Source organism: Mustela nigripes, chromosome 4, assembly GCF_022355385.1.
Source record: "Mustela nigripes isolate SB6536 chromosome 4, MUSNIG.SB6536, whole genome shotgun sequence".
Lineage (NCBI taxonomy): Eukaryota > Metazoa > Chordata > Mammalia > Carnivora > Mustelidae > Mustela > Mustela nigripes.
The window spans coordinates 46,206,908-46,224,813 of NC_081560.1; the positions used below are offsets into that span (position 1 = coordinate 46,206,908).

Sequence of the window (17,906 nt, forward strand, 5' to 3'; positions counted from 1 at the left end):
GATACGTTTGTTATAATCCATGAGCCAACATTGATACATTTATTATTAACTAAAGTCCATCTTTTACATTCTGTTTTGCTTTTGGTGTTGTGTATTTTAATGGGTTTTGTCAGATGTATGTGATGACACCTATCCACCATTATAGCATCATACACAGTACTTCCTCTGCCCTAAAAATCCTCTGTGCTCCTCCTCTTTATTTATCTCTTCCTAATCCCTGGCAACCAGTCGTCTTTGCACTGTCTCTAGAGTATTTTGCCTTTTCCAGAATGTCACGTAGTTAGAATCCTGGTGTGTAGCCTTTTCCGACTGGATTCTTTCACTTAGTAGTTATGTTTTCAGAGTTCATCCAGACCTTATCTGGGTTGGTCGTGCATTTCTTTTTAGTGCTGAAAACTATCCCATGGTCTGGATGAACCATGGTCTAGTTTTCTGTTCATCTATTAAAGGACATCTTGATTGCTTCCAAGATTTGGCAATTATGAACAAATTTGTTATAAATATTTGTGTGCAGGTTTTTGGGTTTTTTTACTTTTTTTTTTTTCGGTTTGTTGTTTTGTCTTGTTTTGTTTTTTAGCCCTTCTTCCCTCCTGTATGCAAGTCTTTGTATGGACCTAGTTTTTAACTAAAAAGTTAAAAAGTAAAGTTTTTTACTTTTTTTTTATGGACCTAGTTTTTAACTAAAAAGTAAAGTTACTTTTTAATGTAATTTAACATTTTGAATAGGTAACATGTTCATATGGTTCAAAGATTAAGTGATATTAAAAAGGTTAACTGTGACTTTCTACCCCTTATTACCAGTCACTCTGATTTCCATCCCATATAGCCCTTCTTATTAATTTCTTACACATCCTTCCAGTGTCTTGTGCAAATGCAAGCAAATATGAATATTTAGCCTTATTTTCTTACTTTTTTCATGAAGGTAGCACAGAATATATATTATTCTGAAACTGATTTTTTAAAAAAAATTTTATTAACATATAACGTATTATTTGTTTTAGGAGTACGGGTCTGTGATTCATTAGTCGTACACAATTCACAGTGCTCACCATAGCACATACCCTCCCCAATGCCCATCGCCCAGCCACCCCATCCCTCTCACCCTGACACCCCAGCAACCCTCAAGTTGTTTCCTGAGATTAAGAGTCTCTTAATGGTTCATCTCCCTCTCCGGTTTTGTCTTGTGAAACTTGATTTTTTAAGTATAAAATTCCAAACTCACAAAAAAGTTCTATAGCTTTTTTTGTTTAATAATATTTTTTAAAGATTTTTCTACATCTGTACACAGAGATTGTTCTTCTTCTTATTATTATTTCTTTTAATAGATGCGTAGTTGTCCATTGTGGAGCTATCCCATAACTTTTCAGTCAGTCCTCTGCTGGTAGACACTGGGACTGTTTGCTAGTCCAGAAAGTCAGCCACGAAGAACCTTGAACATGAGTCATCCTGCCCATGTCCATGTATAGTCGCTAGATACACTTCCAATAAAGTTCTTGTACTAATTGCCCTCCGTAAGAGTTGTACAGTTTCTGGCTTACTTTTCTATCCTCATTCTTAGTTTTTCTGTTCCAGCTTGTACCGTAGGCTCCAGCCACACTAGAGCTCATCATTTCTTGAACAAATAACACACTTTTGTATTTCTCTGTGCTTTTACTCATTCTGTCCTTTGCTAAGAAGGTCCTTCTTCTCCCCTCTTCTCATCTGCTTGGTAGACTCAGGCATCTTTCAAAGCCCGAATACCAAAATTCCCACCTCCCTCTGGCCTGCCCTCGTCGTCTTCCTCCTCCTCCTCCTTCTTCTTCTTCTTTTTTTTTTTTTGTTTTAAGATCTTTTCATTTATTTTAGAGAGAGAGAATGAGAGTGTGAGTGGGGGGAGAGATAAAGGGGGAAAATCTTCAAGCAGACTCCCCACTGAGTGTGGACCCTGACTTACTTGGGGCTCCATCTGATGACCCATAAGATCATGACCTGAGCCAAAACCAAGAGTCACATGCTTAACTGACTGAGCCACCCAGGTGCCCCAGCCCGCCCTCCTTCTATGAACATGTAGTACTATATGCATGTTCTGCCATTATAAATCAGTGGAAATTTTTAGTTGCCTGAAACCAGTGGAAAGAGTCTGGCCCCAGACACAGGGTTCCTGGCTTCCTGTCTTGCCTTCTGCATTTCCTGTATTTTGGGTCTTTGAGCCTCTTTCGGACTCAGTTTATGCAATTGCCAGATAGGGATCATAAAACCCACTGTGTCTGCCTTATAGAATGTTTTGTGAAACACATGGGAACCAACATTTAAAAGTACTTTGTAAACTCTAAGGAGAACATCGGGAAGAGTTCTTTTTCTTTTTCTTTTCTTTTCTTTTTTCTTTTTCTCTTAAGAATTAACTAGGGTTGAGAGATTCTGTGACCCCACGTCTGAGATCCCAAACTCCTGTCTGTAGCATATGGTTCTAAATTTGCTTTTCAAATGTACTCTTACTCCTTTAGTTCCCTTATAGTTATACCTATAACTTTCCCAAGTACAGAATGATGGGTTCTTTTCCATAGCTAGGCTTATGAGCCCTAACAACTATCATGTAACTTTCACAAAAGCTCTCCTTAGCATATGGAAATTATTTTTCTAAACTATGAAGAGTGAGAATTTTTCATAAAATCCCATCTATTTCTTAGCCATTTCACGACATTACAAGCTTACATATTCTGCAGTTTCCCTAGAAACCTCATACTTGAGTTCTAAGATTCCAGGAATTCATTTTCTGGGAATAACTCTGTACTAAAAGTCATCCTGATGACTCATCTGCTGACCTGCCCCCCCCTTCCAGTTGGCCCATCCTTCCAGGAAGTCTTCCCTTCCAAGTCATCCACTCACCCACCCCATCCTCTTCCTTCCGTCTGTCCATCGATCCTCCATTCTACAGCAAGTTCTCTTTGCTTGAAGGTTGAAGGATGAGAAATCGGGTCCCTTAACAGAATTCCCCAGTTTCTAAAATTACACTCCTCAGTTTCATTTTGCTGCACAGTTGGAAGATGGCTGCATTTTATTTTATGTTCTTTAGTTTTTCTCTTGTGGATTCTGAGTTTTTTTGTTTTTGTTTATTTGGTTATTTGTTTTTAACAAAATCACTCTTGGATGAGGAGTAGGATAGATAAAATGTATATCCATTTGTGAAAGGCCCTTTGTCCTCTCTGAGGATGCCGTAACCCTGTGCATCACAGAACTCTTCTCGACTCTTCCTCAAACCCTGCTCCTTCCTATAGATAGGAGTGTTGAGGAAGCCGGTGGATAATTTCCTGGATTATGATGTTCCATGAGTGCATGGTGTGTGTACGTGTGCATGCCTGTGGATGGGTATGTGTATCTATTCTTATATGGATGACTTTTCTAGTTAAGAAACAAGGGATCCAACATTAGAAGACTGTTCGAGAAAACAATGAATTTCAGTTAAAGTTGATATGATTTATACTTGGTGCCCCAGAGAAGAATTCTATCCCAATTGGTGGAGACACAATTCTTTTATTCTTTTAATTTAAATTCAAGTTAGTTAACATACAGTGTCACATTGGTTTCAGGAATAGAATGTAGTGAGTCATCACTTCCATACAATACTCAGTGCTCATCCCAACACATGCCCTCCTTAGTGCCCATCCCCCATCTCGCCCATCCCCCATCCTCCGCCTCTCCAGCAACTCTCAGCTGAGACAGAATTCTTGATAGCCAAGTCAGATTTGACACATAATGCTTTTAAAAAGTCTCTTGTTATTATATAATAAACCTCATCTCCATTTTACCCCTTCCTTTAAAGTTTAAAGTCTTGATTGTTTCCTTTTTTTGGGGAGAATGAATTTTACTTTATTTATATTTTCCTCCATCTGAAGTTCTGTATGAGTTCAGTATCTCCAGGTACAACTTTCAGAGTTTGGGACAGGCTGTTGGTAGCTCATTTCCTTTTTCTTCCTGGATAAGAGTACTTATAGGAAGAATAGAAAACTACCCATTAATGAGAGTCAGTAACATTGTTAGTGACTTGGTCCAGATGGCAGCTTTATTTGTGGTTTGTGGGATGGACATGTGTTTTGCAGGGGAGAGTGTCTGAAATTGAAATTCTGAAGATTCTCCTATACAGTCGGAGAGCACAGGTTGTTCTGGAATCAGAGAGAGCTGAGCAAAGGTCCGTGCCAAGGGCAGAGACTGCGTGCTGGTCTTCCTCTCTGCTCTCTTTGGCCCCAGGAGTCTCCAGCCCTCACCTCAGGCAAGCATGGCTCAGCAGGGACCTTCCTTCTGTGTCCCCTTTTCCTGTTTCCGACCCCAGGCCTTGGCACGGCCCGTTCTCAAAGATATTGTGGCTTCAGGGAAATAAAAAGCAGCTCTTCTAAAATGTGGCTGACTTTTTTTTTTTTTTTTTTTCCTTTGTCTCTTTTTGGAGTCATAATGAACCTTAAGGGCACATTTTCAAAAACCAGTCAAGTAGCAGGCAAGACACTGGGGTAAAAAAGACAAAAACAAACCTCCCAAAACCACCGTGATAATTAGAAATGCTGCCTTAGAGTTGCAAATTTCCTAAAACTAAAAATATTCCTCCAAAGCGTCCCATTTTCCCTGCCTTCTCCCCCTCCCCCAAGCAGCATCCTAGGAAGTCTGGCTGACTCATCAGCTCATTTCAGAGCAGTTTTCACTGGTGGTGCCAGGGTTGTGCTCACCATCTGAGTACAGTAGGAAGCACAATGGCTGCATTTCATTAATTGAAACGTCTATTGTGTGTCTCTGTTCCCCTTTCCCTGGGTGATCTCCAGAAAGTGTGTGCGCTGGAATGTGCCGAGGGTAGGCAACAGCGTGAAGCTGATTTTGCTTTTTGTTTTCAACACAATCACGCAAAATAAGAAAGGGCTTGCTCTGCAGAAGAATCGTCTTTTGTCTCTGTCTTGAGGGCTTTGTGAAGGCTCATCTTTGCTACCTTCCAACCTAGCATCGGTCCCCAGGAGCCGCCTGAGAAAGTGACAGGCTCTGTGCAGGCGGCACCTTTAAAACCTCGCTGACATTTAGAAACGTGCCTCACGACGCGGCCCACGCTGGACATTCTTAGGTTGTTATGTGGCCTTGGCACCCAGAAGTTGTGCTAGCTGACAGATTTGTTTTATTAAAGAGGGTTGGGAGTGGCCAAAGGGCAGCATGACGGTTTGCTCATCTCTCTTTGCAGACCACTTTTTTTTCCTTTTAAAGATTTTATTTATTTATTTACCAGAGCGACACAGAGAAAGAGGGAAGACAAGCAGGGGGAGTGGCAGGCAGAGGGAGAAGCAGGCTTCCCGCTGAGCAAGGAGCCCAATGCAGGACTCAATCCCAGGACCCCGGGATCGTGACCTGAGCTGAAGGCAAATGCCTAACGACTGAGCCCCCCAGGCACCCCTCTCTGCAGGCCTGCAGAGAGCTTCAGGCCTCCAAACAGCTTCATCACCAAAGCTGAGGCCAGAACCATTCCTTGAAAGACCTCTTGAGTGGTGAACATATTCTTTTTTCTTTTTGTTTTCTACTAGAAATCTGGATAGAATTCTGACTTGAAGCAAAATTGTTTTTGTCACACTGAAAGAAGATTTCAGGTGCTGTTTGGATTTTTTTTTTCCTGGTGAGACCTTCTCTGTTGCCTCAAATCGCACGTACTGTCCGCCTCATTAATGAATTAATGATGTGACGACTGTGAAGGTCGGTGAATTTTATTTAAAAAAGAAGTGACTGCCTGCAGAGTTCAGGTTCTAGATGGCTGACTTTATAAACTTTGGCTAATTACATCTTCTGTAAATGTTCCCTATTTATGAGGTTTGCTCCCAGACTGGGATTTTAGATAACCAATCTATACAAGACAAGCGTGACGGCTTTGACCTGGGTGTGATTAGTCACATCTCAAACACAATGGAGTGGGTGTGAATTACAGCCACAGAAGGGTCCTTGTTAAGCCCAGGCTGCTGCAGTCCACGACTGAGATGCCCTAAGGGGTGTGTGTTTTGCTCACTGAGGCTTTGGTGCATCTCCCATCTCCCCATCTCCCTGCCCCCCTGCTCTGTAGCATATGAGGGGGATCTGGTGCCTTGGCTTTCAGCCCAGTGTTTAGGAGGAGCTGATTTGGCCCATCTGGCTTCTTGGGCATCTCCTTTCTTCCTCCTCATTCTGAGTTTGGCCAAAAAGTGTCAAGTTGGCTGCAAATATTTTGAACTCCTATGAAGACCATATGGTCTTTTGGATTCAATTTTCAACATTTTTATCGGTCAATACTTACTGAGCTCTTGCAGTCCTGTTACCCAACGCTGTTGCAGTAGCTTCCCTGAGCATCACAGAGGAGGGTGCCCTTGGACCATGAACACACCTTTGACATCCCCATCTCTCTCTCTCCTCTCTGGCTCTTACCTCTTTCTGGAATACCTTGATTTCTAGCCCATTTTAAAAGATCAACTCAGATGTCACCCACTTGATAAAGCCTCTGCCCACTTGGGGTAATTTCCCTCTTTCTTTTGAACCTGTACTGTGTCCCTCTGATCTTTGTTACTCACTTATTCCTTCATTCACCCCTTCATTCATTCTTTCAAAAAAAGATCTACTGATGCCTCGCATGTACCAGATTTCGGATATGTCAGTGAACTAAACCACAGAGCTATCTCCCTGCCCTTATGGAGCTTATCTTGTAGTTGGGGGAGATAACATAATACACAGTATATGCAGTACGTAAGTCAGTTATGCAGTATTTTGGAAAGGGGAAAGTGGAATGGAATGTGAAAAAGGGAAAGCAGGATCAGGTTGATCAGATGTCCAAGGTGGGGGAAGGGGGAAGATGCAGTGTATGTTAGGTAGACAGGCCTTGGTGACAGCTACTGAGATTGGCCTGGTGGCCATGGTAATTTGCATGTGTACCTTCTCCTTTCCCAACTGAAAGGACAGGAATTGGGCATCCTCAACTGCCTTATCTGCCAGCAGCACTTGGCACATAGTGCCGTGTGTGTGTGTGTGTGTGTGTGTGTGTGTGTGGTGCTCTGTAAATGGTAAAATGGAAATGAACATGTAAACATGAATTTGAAGACAAATAAGGAAACCCTGTCTATTTTTTTAAAAGATTTTACTTATTTGTTTATTTGAAAGAGTGAGACAGAGACAGAGAGAGGGTGAGGGGTGAGGGAAGGACCAGCAGGGAAGGAGGTGGAAAGAGGAGAGAACCTCAAGCAGATTTCCTGCTGAGCCTGGAGCGCCATGTGGGGCTCAGTCTTAGGACCCTGAATCACAACTTGCACCGAAACCAAGTCAGGTGCTTAACCAGCAGAGCCCCTCAGGTGCCCCCAATAAACCCATTCTTATTTTCACTTTCTTCCTGCCCTTAAAAAACCCTTTATGATAAATCTATACTTAGAATCTTAAGGGGCACCTGGGTGGCTCAGTCGGTTAAGCTTCTGCCTTTGGCTCAGGACATGATCTCAGGGTCCTGGGATAGAGTCCCATGTCAGGCTCCCTACTCAGTGGGGAGCCTGCTTCTTCCTCTCCCTTTGCCCCTCCCCCTGCTTGTGCATGTGCGCTCTCTCAAATACATAAATAAAATCTTTTAAAAAAAAATCTTAAATTCCTTCTATATTTACTCATTCTTTTCAAGACAGAATTTGTCACTGGAGCTCAGTGAGCACAGGGCTTTTGGAAAACATTGGTCAAATGCCTGAACTGCTTTTTACATGAAAAAACACAATTATAAGATGTCAATTTCAATTGCAAATTAGAAGAGCACAGAGGACCATAGTTTTTTTCCTGCTTTGGCTAGGTTTTTGCTCTAACAGAATTGTTTTTCAAAGTAAACAACTTTTGGGAACTGAATAGGGGAAAACATTTCAAGAGTGTATTTTATTATCAATTTGCCATGAAAAACTCAAGCGTCTCTTGACAGCCTCTGGATTTAATTAGCTGTAAGTTTACCAATATTTATCAAGTGAAAGAACATTATCCCAGTGCAAAGCAACACCTCATGTGAATTATGAGGACATGTGTGTTGCCTGATCAATGAGTGTGCAATGTCACACGCGTTTCAGCTCTTACCTGATGTTTAGAGATTATGGAAAATCAACGCAGAATCACTTTCCAGGCTGCACTCAGTCAGTGTAACTGGGTCTCAAATCAGAAAAAGATCTAGGGCCATGTTGAACTGAGGCTTTTGTGCCCAATTTAAAAGGTAAATGCTTGCTGCTGCTGCTCTCCCCTGAGAGCCAAAGAGCTCCGTCTAATTTAGAGCCCTGAATTCCGTGCTGCGTCTACCTAGAGTAGACCTAGACTGATAGAACGCCAGAGTCAGGAGGCCCCTTGGGGTAACCTAGCTTAGTGGCTTTCCAATTTCCCCCAAGGAGCTCTCCCATGGGCCCAGTGTGCAGAGGCAGAGGGAAGAACCAGCAGGCCAGGCTCTGAGTGAGCTGGTCTCACATCCCATCTTCCATTTGCCTCAACACACTTAGATTGTTTTCATGCTTCAATGTAAGAATTTGTGTGAAACCAGGCTTCTGAGGCTAAAGATCATTTGATCTAGAGTAGCTCACTCATTTTCCACGTAGAGACATGGCAGCCTGGAGAAGGTAAGATAGACCACGCCAAGGGGTGTGTCTTGCAGTCCTGACAACAGTAGAAACATGCCTTTCTTGGACTGTCTCCTTTTGGGTTCACTGCACAGGCTTAGTGTGTGAATCAAATGAGACAGACAGGGAAGCACAGCATATAAAAGCACACTTAATGCATTAGTTAATATAAAATACTATCATCATGTTCCCTTTTCTACCCCTAGAGCAGCTGTGGAGGTTGTCAAACTTGGTTCCAGGGAGCACTCGGTATCATTGCCAGGGACATAAGAACTCCTGTTCTTCAGGCAACACATTTTCCCTTTAATCCACTTTCTATGTCAGCCCTCCAGGTCAAGTGTCTCCTATAGGAGGGTGCTATAACTTTAAGGAAGTTTGAAAACCACTGATCCAGAAGGATTTTTGTCTCTGAGCATAAATAACTATATGTGTTTCAAATGCTGGTGCCCTCTGTGCCTACTGAAATGACCGGGCAGAATATTCGGGGCAGATGTTGGCTGAATGCCTGGTTCAAGAAGATGAGAGCCCTGTGGATCAGCTGGGCTTGAACCAGAGACAGACATCTGATCAGTGAAACTGCAACTCGCTAGAGACACCTCTGAGCTACATTCAGACTTGGGGTGTTTTTGAAGTCTGGTGTTCCTGAGGCCTTTCTTTTTTTTTGGGGGGGGGGGTGTCTGTTTGTAACTCATGTGGTGGTTCACTGTAAGTTCCAGGGTGGAAACTAAGCAGATCCTGGCAGGTGATGGTCCTTTTTTTCCTGTCTTCATTTTTCAGTGCACTTACATTTCAATCGACCAAGTCCCCAGGACCCATGCCATCGTGATAAGCAGACCTGCTTGGCTTTGGGGGGCAGAAATGGGAGCCAACGAGCATGGTGTGTGCATAGCCAATGAAGCCATCAATGCCAGAGAACCAGCCGCTGAGACAGAAGCCTTCTTGGGGATGGATCTGGTCAGGTACTACAAGACGATTCTTTGAAACACCTGCTCGAACAGGCAGGGAAAGGGGATAGGGTTTCTTTCCTCTAAAAATCATATTTTGTAACACAAGCCTCCCAAAGAAGACCTGTGCCTTTTTTGTTTGTTTGTTTAAAGATTTTATTTATTTATTTATTTGACAGAGAGAGAGAGAGAACGCGCGTGCACACACACAAGTAGGCAGAGAGGCAGGCGGGGGTGGGGGGGAAGCAGGCTCCCAGCTAAGCAGGAAGCCCGACACAGGGCTCCATCTCAAGACCCTGGGATCGTGAACTGACCCGAAGGCAGATGCTTAACTGACTGAGCCATCCAGGTGCCCTGACGTGTGCCTTTTGATATGAAGTTCAAGGTGTTAGAAAAAAAAGAGTAGATTACAATGGAATATTAGTAAGTAATAAAAACCAACCATTTGCTACATGCTTGAATTTTGAAAACATTATACTAAGTGAAAGAAGCCAGACACAAAAGGTTGCATATGGTATGATTGCATTTACATGAGATGTCCAGAAGAGGCAAATTCATGGTAGTGGAAGGTAGATGAGTGGTTGCCTGGGGTTGGGATGGGAAAATGGGGAGTGATTCCTAATGGATATGAGGCTTCTGTGTGGGCTGTGGAAAATTTACTGAATTTAGATTGCGGTGATAATTGCACAACTTTGCAAAGACCCTAAAAATCACTGAACTGAATTTTTTTAAGTGGGCGAAGTTTATGGTTTATGGTTTGAAATACATCTAAAATACAGGAAAGAAGGAAGGAATCATATAAAATACCTGATATAAAGGAAAAAAGGAGAGCGCCGTGGCCCTCCCGGCCCTTTTCATCTCCGTCATCTGTTTTCCTTTCGCTGCTCTGCCAGCTGCTGTGTAACGGGGAAGCAGATGCTGATGGGGACCTTTGCTCGCTTCCCCTTGTGCCACGAGCCTGTCCTGTGGGCCTGTCCTGCAGTGGCCTGTTCCAAAGGGTTGTGGGCCTGGGTTGTGGGCCTGTCCTGCAGGGTTGTGGGCCTGTCCTGCAGTGGCTGATCAATGACTGAATGACCAAAGGCGAGAGAGAGGGGAATGACATTCTGAAACGACTTTCCTTTTTTCTGAGACAGTGACATGCAACAGAATCATGACCGAGTTGAAAGAATATTGGGCTGGGAGCCAGGGGCCTTGATTTTCAGTGTGAATGTACCAAGTGGTAACACGTCTCTGGGCCACATTTATTTGAAGGGAGGCCTTAGATGGGTTGACCTCTCAAGAACCTTCCCAAACCAACATTCTGTATAAAGGACTAGAGGTTTGACCCTTAGTAGGTTGTGTAGGGAGAACGTGCACATTTACGCCGAGACCTCTGTGGTCTGTAGCTCCCACCAACCCATGGCCAGATCTGTTCACCTTCCAGGGAAGGGCCCTGGGGGCTTGACACACCTGTGTGAGTCATGGGCCTCAAGCAGGGATTCTTCCAAGGATTTGCCATAAAACAAGAATTTGAATTTGGGAGGAGCTAACTCCAAGACCCAGAAAAAACCCGGACCAAGCACATGCCTTTGGAGGATCTGGATTGTACCGAAGGTAGATGTCGGAGCGAGACTTGAACTTTGGCCCGGTAAATTGCATCCCTTTGCCTGCCCCGGTCATGCCCCTAAGGAGGTGGAGCAGCCAGTGTGGAAGTAGGCATGGGGGCCAGAGAGAGGCTGTTCTCGTTCTGAATCACACAAACCTGCCCCATCTACGAGGCCATCTAGACCACCTGAAAGGCTTTGGAACAGGCGTCTTGACATCGAGTGACTTGGGGCCCTAGACCGCTGTAGCCCTAGTGTGTCCACCCATCATTGGAGCCAGATGGTGTGTAACCCTGTGGCTACTGGCAGTCCGTGGAGCAGGCTGTCCTGTCCTCGCCCCGTGGCACTGCGGCGAGGTGGGAATGGCCAGGTGGACAGAGGAGTATCGTTTCCTGTGGTCCTGGCACAGGGAGAGGAGTGTGAGAGCAGAGTCGTGTCTGTGGATGGGTGTCGAGGTCCTGCCGCAGACGCTGGGCACAGAGGGCGTGGAAGTCAGCGTGGGAGGGCAAGCGCTGTACTGGGAGTCTCAGTGTGGAACACAGCAGGCAGCACAGCGGGAGAGTGAGCTAGACCTGCACAAGAGAAATCACAAGTTCCGGAGGCGGGGTGCCCCTGGCGAGGTGTCACATGGTGCTCACACATGTTTGTCTGGGCAAATCGGAGCCCCATACAAGCCCCGGGGACAGGCTTCTGCTTGGAATGCATGCATGGGGCCGTGTGACCAGAGGCTCCAAGGACCTGTGGAGGGAGGAGGGGGACCCTCCTGGGAAATAGCTTGGACAGACCTATAGAGGTGCTCATAACACACTTACTTGCTCTGGATCCCCAAAAGCAGATGACTGCTTGCTTGCTTCTGCCTTTCCTCTTCGGAGAAGATGGCACTGACCAACAGAAAAGTCTACTTAATTCCATCTTCTGGTGAGGTTATTTTTGGTCACTCTCCCAAGATGTTAGGGACCAGCTTTGCAAATCAGTGGCTTGTTACCAAGTCTTCCTACATACACTAAAATTGAGAAATGACCAATGAATTGATCACAATGATCTGATGGTGAAAATAAGCCTGTTACAAGAATGCGTCCGTAGCATCATCTGTTCCTCTCCCTGGCAGCACAGGGAACATCCCTTCAGAAAGAAGCAAGCCGGGTGAATTTCAATAACGACCGGTGTGTGGGCGGTTCACCGAGAGCTGGCTGTCGCTGCCGTCCTAGCATGCGCCGCAGCCTCTGCCCCAAGGTTCTCGCACTCCCGCCCCCAGAATGACAACGTGGAGGAAAAGATGGACAAATAGACATGTACTGAGCACGTATCGTATGTCATCCTCTTTCCAATCAGCCTGAGAGGGATGTACTGCCCGTTTGACTTGGCAAAGGAGAAGACCAGGTTTCAGAAAGGTTAGGTTATCGAAGGTCGTGCTGCCAGTGGGTGGCCGGACCGGACCTGGAAGACATGCCCTCTCTCTGAGTCACTGCTTTTCTGCCAGAGGGGGCTGCCTTTCCAACGGACCCCCCAGCTCCTTGGTTGTGCTTGTATTTTCACATTCATTACCTCATAAACCTGTCCCACGGGCAACCCGAGGATATAGGTACTTACTTTTTTATAGGGGACATAAATTTGAGCTCAATACAGTATGCATCTGGCCCAGGTTGCGCAGAAGACAGTATCCGTGCCCTCTTTAGGGGGCCAATTAATTGGAAGGGCTAGGAGGAGACTGCTGTCTGATTTCAGAAGAAGGATGTACTTTTTGATAAGTGAAGCCCTAAGCCACACCAGCAGAGGGAGGCCGATAGGGTGGAGGAGAGATATGTTGAAAAGCATCCATGTCCTAACCAGGCACCATACCTAGTGAGATCTCTCAGGAAATTATAGGCACCGAGGACAGTGGCTGGTCATGGAACACTTCTGTCACTAAGCCACATACCTGGTGTAGAATAGCACAGATCAGGGCTGCCCTGGGCAGAGCTATCCCCCCCCCCCCCCTTTTTTTTTTTTTTTTTAAGATTTTATTTATTTATTTGACAGAGATTACAAGCAGGCAGAGAGGCAGGCGGGGAAGCAGGCTCCCTGCTGAGCAGAGAGCCCGATTCGGGGCTTGATCCCAGAACCCTGAGACCATGACCTGAGCTGAAGGCAGAGGCTTTAACCCACTGAGCCACCCAGTCGTCCCCAGGGCTATCCTTTTGCCCAAAGGCAGGAGGGAGGATAAGCCACAGAAAGGGGGTCTTGATAAGGCTGGAGCTGAGCTGCCTAGCTCCAGGGGAGCCAGAGTTAGAAAGGAAACAGAGAGGAGGCTGAGCTGCCCTTCACAAGGCAGAAACCACTGGGTTCCTGACTCTTCTGTCTGTGTGGGAGGGGGGTGCCCAAAGACAGAAAACACCTCCATGATTTGAAACCAAACGTGGGAGAGATGTATTCTGAGTTCAAGTGCCCTGCATCTACATCTCAGCCCATGGATGGAACATGTTTACGCACGTTGGCCGGCTTCCTCGCTCGGCTTTGGCCTGGTCTTTGGTTGCCGTGGTAACAACCACATGCTAGGAAAGGACTGAGGTACACTTCTGGTTTTCTTCCTCCAGGCTTGGTTTAGAAAGAGGGACGACAGCTAAAGAAGCCTTAGATGTCATCGTAGCCTTGTTGGAAGAACACGGACAAGGTGGGAATTACTATGAAGACGCAGACTCCTGCCACAGCTTCCAAAGCGCATATCTGATCGTGGATAGCGAGGAGGCCTGGGTGCTGGAGACCGTGGGAAAGTACTGGGCTGCGGAGCAGATCGCAGGTGAGCCCGCGTGGATGGGGCGGCCGAGGCGGGCACTGCCGGATGTGCAGGAATCCTGCTGCTGGTGCCCACCCTCTCTGTGCTGGACCTTCTCTCTGGGCTCTGCTTCTAGAGATGAGCCTGGGGTGTGGGGACATCAGCACTTGGGAAACACACCCTTGACATTTCTTATTTTCTATTTGCTTTCTGGGCAGGACCCAATTTTGACTACCAGCAGTTCCGTGACCCAAATGGTTACTCTGACTTTGTCAAAGGAATGGTGATTTTTCCAGTTCGTTCAGTCAGCGAACCACTACGACAGGGAGCTGCCCCTCGTCACCCCCAGTCCTGTAGCTCCTTGCACTTGGAATGCTCCTCTGAAAGAGGAATTTGGATCTGTGTGGGGACCGTTGACTGCCTCTGGGCCAACAAGCTCTTTTCTCCGTGAGACTGTTTCTAGAAGAGCAGAGGACTAGGGAATGCACCCAGAAGGATGCATTCAGTTATTGCTCCACGCTCCCTGTAGCATTTGTCTTGAGTTGGTTCTGAGGGAGATGTTAGAGGGGGTGTGGTTGTCCTTTCTCATCACTTAGCAGCCTCACACTGGGGACCAGATGGGGTCCCAGAAAGGGCTATAGGGTTTCCAAGAGGACCAAGGAGTTCGAGGAGAGAATTGGCCAGTGAAGCCCCACTGACATTCCTTAGGACTGAATGACAAGTACGTGGACTGTGAGCTGCCATTCCCTGACACAGCTGGTAGGTCGTAACACTCTCTCGTATTGGACCTAGACTTGGTCTATGTATTTTTTTCTCGACTGAATTTGTAGGGAAGTCTCTTCAGGTTTCTCAGAATTGATGATGGGGATGATAGGGATGAAACCGGTTTTCCATCTCTGCCTTAGGGGGGATTGGAGCCAAATCTGACCTGAGTTAGAAGCAGAAGCTCTACTGTAATAGTTGGGAATTAAGCCCATTGTTTTCCATGACCGCCGTCAGTGTGGGGATCAGGGTTGCCATGGGCGACAGGCATGTTGTGTCCTGTGTGAGGCTGGCTTGTGGTGCTTGCCTGGAGGAGGAAGGCGTCTTCTCATACTCACAAGGGTGTTGTATGGGCTGACGGCACCCTTGCAACGATGTCAGGGGGTTCCCCCACCCCCACATGCCCAGCACACACCCACGTGTGCCTGCTGCCCTACTCCTGCGGTCCTCACAAGACTGATGCAGCCTGTGTGGGCCACCGTATCACCAAGTCTCCTGCTGGGCAAGAGCTTAACACTCCTTTACCAAAAATTTCTCCTAGGACGAAGCCTTACTATCAAATGGCTCCATCCAGAGGGCTAGCGGTCCATGCTAAGGAAGTAGTCCTTGATTGCTTTTTAGTATAACTTAAAACTTTTTGATCTATACCTGCCTTTCAAAAGCTTCATTGCCCTTCAAGATACAGCTTAAAAATATCCATCTCCTCAAAATGAGTGATGTCTTTCCCCAACTATTGTAATAAAGCCCCAGCCATTCCTTGGACTCTTTCCTTGGGCATGATTTCATGTCCTCACTCCCTGCAGGAGGGTACCAAGAGCAGGATCTCCTCAGTCTGGTCCCTGAATGCTCCCATCCCCGAAAGCAAACATCTATTATAAATCAGTCCTTGAGGGACATACTGTCTGTAGACAAGATTTTTTTGTCCCGTAAGACAAAAAAAAATCTTAAAAATCTTGTGCACAAGATTTTTTTTTTTTTGATAGCTTAGTGTGAAGAATGCCAAAATCACTTATTTAGGCCAGAGCTACTTTTTATTTTTAATTTTTTAAAGTGGTTTTATTCTTGTGTTGTCCTCTGGAAAGATGAACGGCAAAAGGCCAGTGCCCGTCACCTAGGAATACTTGCTCTGGAAGAATTAGTCAGTGAAGCAGAACATGCTGGAGAACTGAGTCCAGTACTGACCTTGTCTCTCGGATCTGGTTCTCAGGCAGTCATGGCTTTATTGCGGCCCATGGCTTGAGCTCTTTCCCTCTACTTCATTGTCCAAAAATGTAGAAGATCAGCATGCTCCCTGGAAGTAGCAAATATGGAGGGCCTTTCTGCACTATAGCTCATAACCTTTTAGGGTTCTGGAGAGCATTTTGAAGCTTGAAGGCCAAGTCAACCTCAGGGTATTTGAGGTTGAGGCTTTGGAGGAGCCAGAGTGAGCCTGCCAGCAGCTGAGAGGATTTCTGGCCTTGCCTTCCCGCCGAGTGTACTCAGAGTGCCGGTCTTTCTGATTCGAGACTTCTTTAGTCACACTTATATTCTTATGAGAAAAAATTCTCGTAGATCTCCCACACCCATATGTACACGGACACATCCATACGCGTGTGCACGTGCACACACACACACACACCCCTACTGATATACTCCAAGACACATGTTGACAGGTGCATTCCACTATTTTAGAATAATTCATTATCAGTGCCACTGTGGTTTTCTAATAAATATTGGCACCCCAAAAAATAAAAAGCTGAATGAAGAAGTATCATATTTGTATTTTCCAAAAATGATGTATTTGGGCAGAGGGTGGAGGTGTAGAGGTTTCCTTCAAGTAGAAAAAGGTTAAATTGGGAAGGAAAATCTCTATATTTGCGACATTCATAAGTCTTGTTAGTAGTGCTGTGTCTCTTTAAGAAACCTTAGTAATAAATGCTTGGGGCTCATTTAGCCATAATGAGGGCTTCACCTGTTTCCTTTTGAATGTGAATTGTAGATCAAGTGACTGTTGCTCATTTAAAATGTGGTAATGCCCGGTCACTGGTCAAAACTTCTGGGAGGTCTCCTTAAAAGAGGACAAAGGTTTGTGTGTTTCTCTCTCAAAAATAGAGTCTCTTCCTTTCTGGAGTTAAAGTTGAGTTGCAGAGAAGGGATTCCCTGTAAATTTCCATTTCTTGATTAAGTCTTTGCAAGCCTATTTCCAGCTAAAGGGGCTTTGTACTCTCTACAGAGGGAGTGAAGTGCATTTGCAATCAGCTTTCACTCACCACTAAGATCGATGCGGAGCACCCTGAACTCCGGAGTTACGCTCAGAGTCAAGGCTGGTGGACGGGAGAGGATGAGTTCAATTTTTCCAAAGTTTTTTCTTCAGCTGAAGACCATCTAGACTGCTGTGCAGGCAAAGACAGCATAGAAAAGAAAGAAGGTGAGTTAGTATATCCCGTGTGATTCTCCCTCTCATACCTGTTGTCTTGCAGCTATTGTGGAGAACGTGTCTGATTTTAGGAGAGTGAGCAAAGAGGAGGAGATGAGAATAGACCCTATCCATAGAGACCGACTTGTGCTGACGGCCCTGAGGAGCCGACAGGATGACGACGTGTATCTCCCGTTGTAGGATGCTTCCTCAGCCGTGCTAAGTGCTTCTCCTTCTGACATTCTTTCTCCATTTCCATTGGTGTCTTTGTACTTGTCTTTATGATACTTAGTATAGCCTTCCTTCTACCTCAGCCTTTGTGGATTTGCCTTATTGTCTTCTGTGTTTTCTGCTCTCATTAGCCTGCTGGGCCTTGAGGGCAGGGCACTGTCCTTGACTCATCATGGGATCCCCTTGTGGTGCCCATTATGGTTTTTTGCTCCAAGAACATTTATTGATTTGAACTGTTTACCTGAATTCTCTTCCCGAACCCTCTGTCTTCCCTCCCTTTACTGACTCCGGCAGAATCCCAAATTAGGTAAATGTAGTGACTGGGTAACTTGTTACTTTGGTGCCTTCCAAAGAAAACCACCGTGGCCACATTTTGCATTTGCCAGTGACACATGTGTTTTGTAAGGTAAACCTGTGATCATTTAGAACAGGGGTTGGCAGATTATGATATGTTGGTGGCCAGAATTTTGTAAATAAAGTGTTATTGGAACACAGCCATGTGCACTTACTTTAGAGATTGTCGAGGGCTGTTTCCATGCTGTAGTGGTGCAGTTGAACACTAAGTTACCACAGGGATGCTGTGACCCATAAGTCTGAAATATTTACCATCTGGCTCTTTAAGAAAAGTTTGCTGATCCTCAGTATAGAAGAACACTT

At 45.5% G+C, this 17,906-nt stretch overlaps 1 protein-coding gene across 2 annotated transcripts in view; it reads left to right on the plus strand.

Moving 5' to 3' along the window:
* SCRN1 (secernin 1) overlaps window positions 1–17,906 on the plus strand; it is a 60,188-nt gene that overhangs the window by 26,792 nt on the left and 15,490 nt on the right. For both annotated transcript variants that reach the window (XM_059396653.1, XM_059396654.1), the window contains exons 3-5: window positions 9,360–9,541; window positions 13,683–13,885; window positions 16,836–17,030. In XM_059396653.1, coding sequence (XP_059252636.1) covers window positions 9,360–9,541; window positions 13,683–13,885; window positions 16,836–17,030 — 580 coding nt within the window. The remainder of the gene's footprint in view (window positions 1–9,359; window positions 9,542–13,682; window positions 13,886–16,835; window positions 17,031–17,906) is intronic.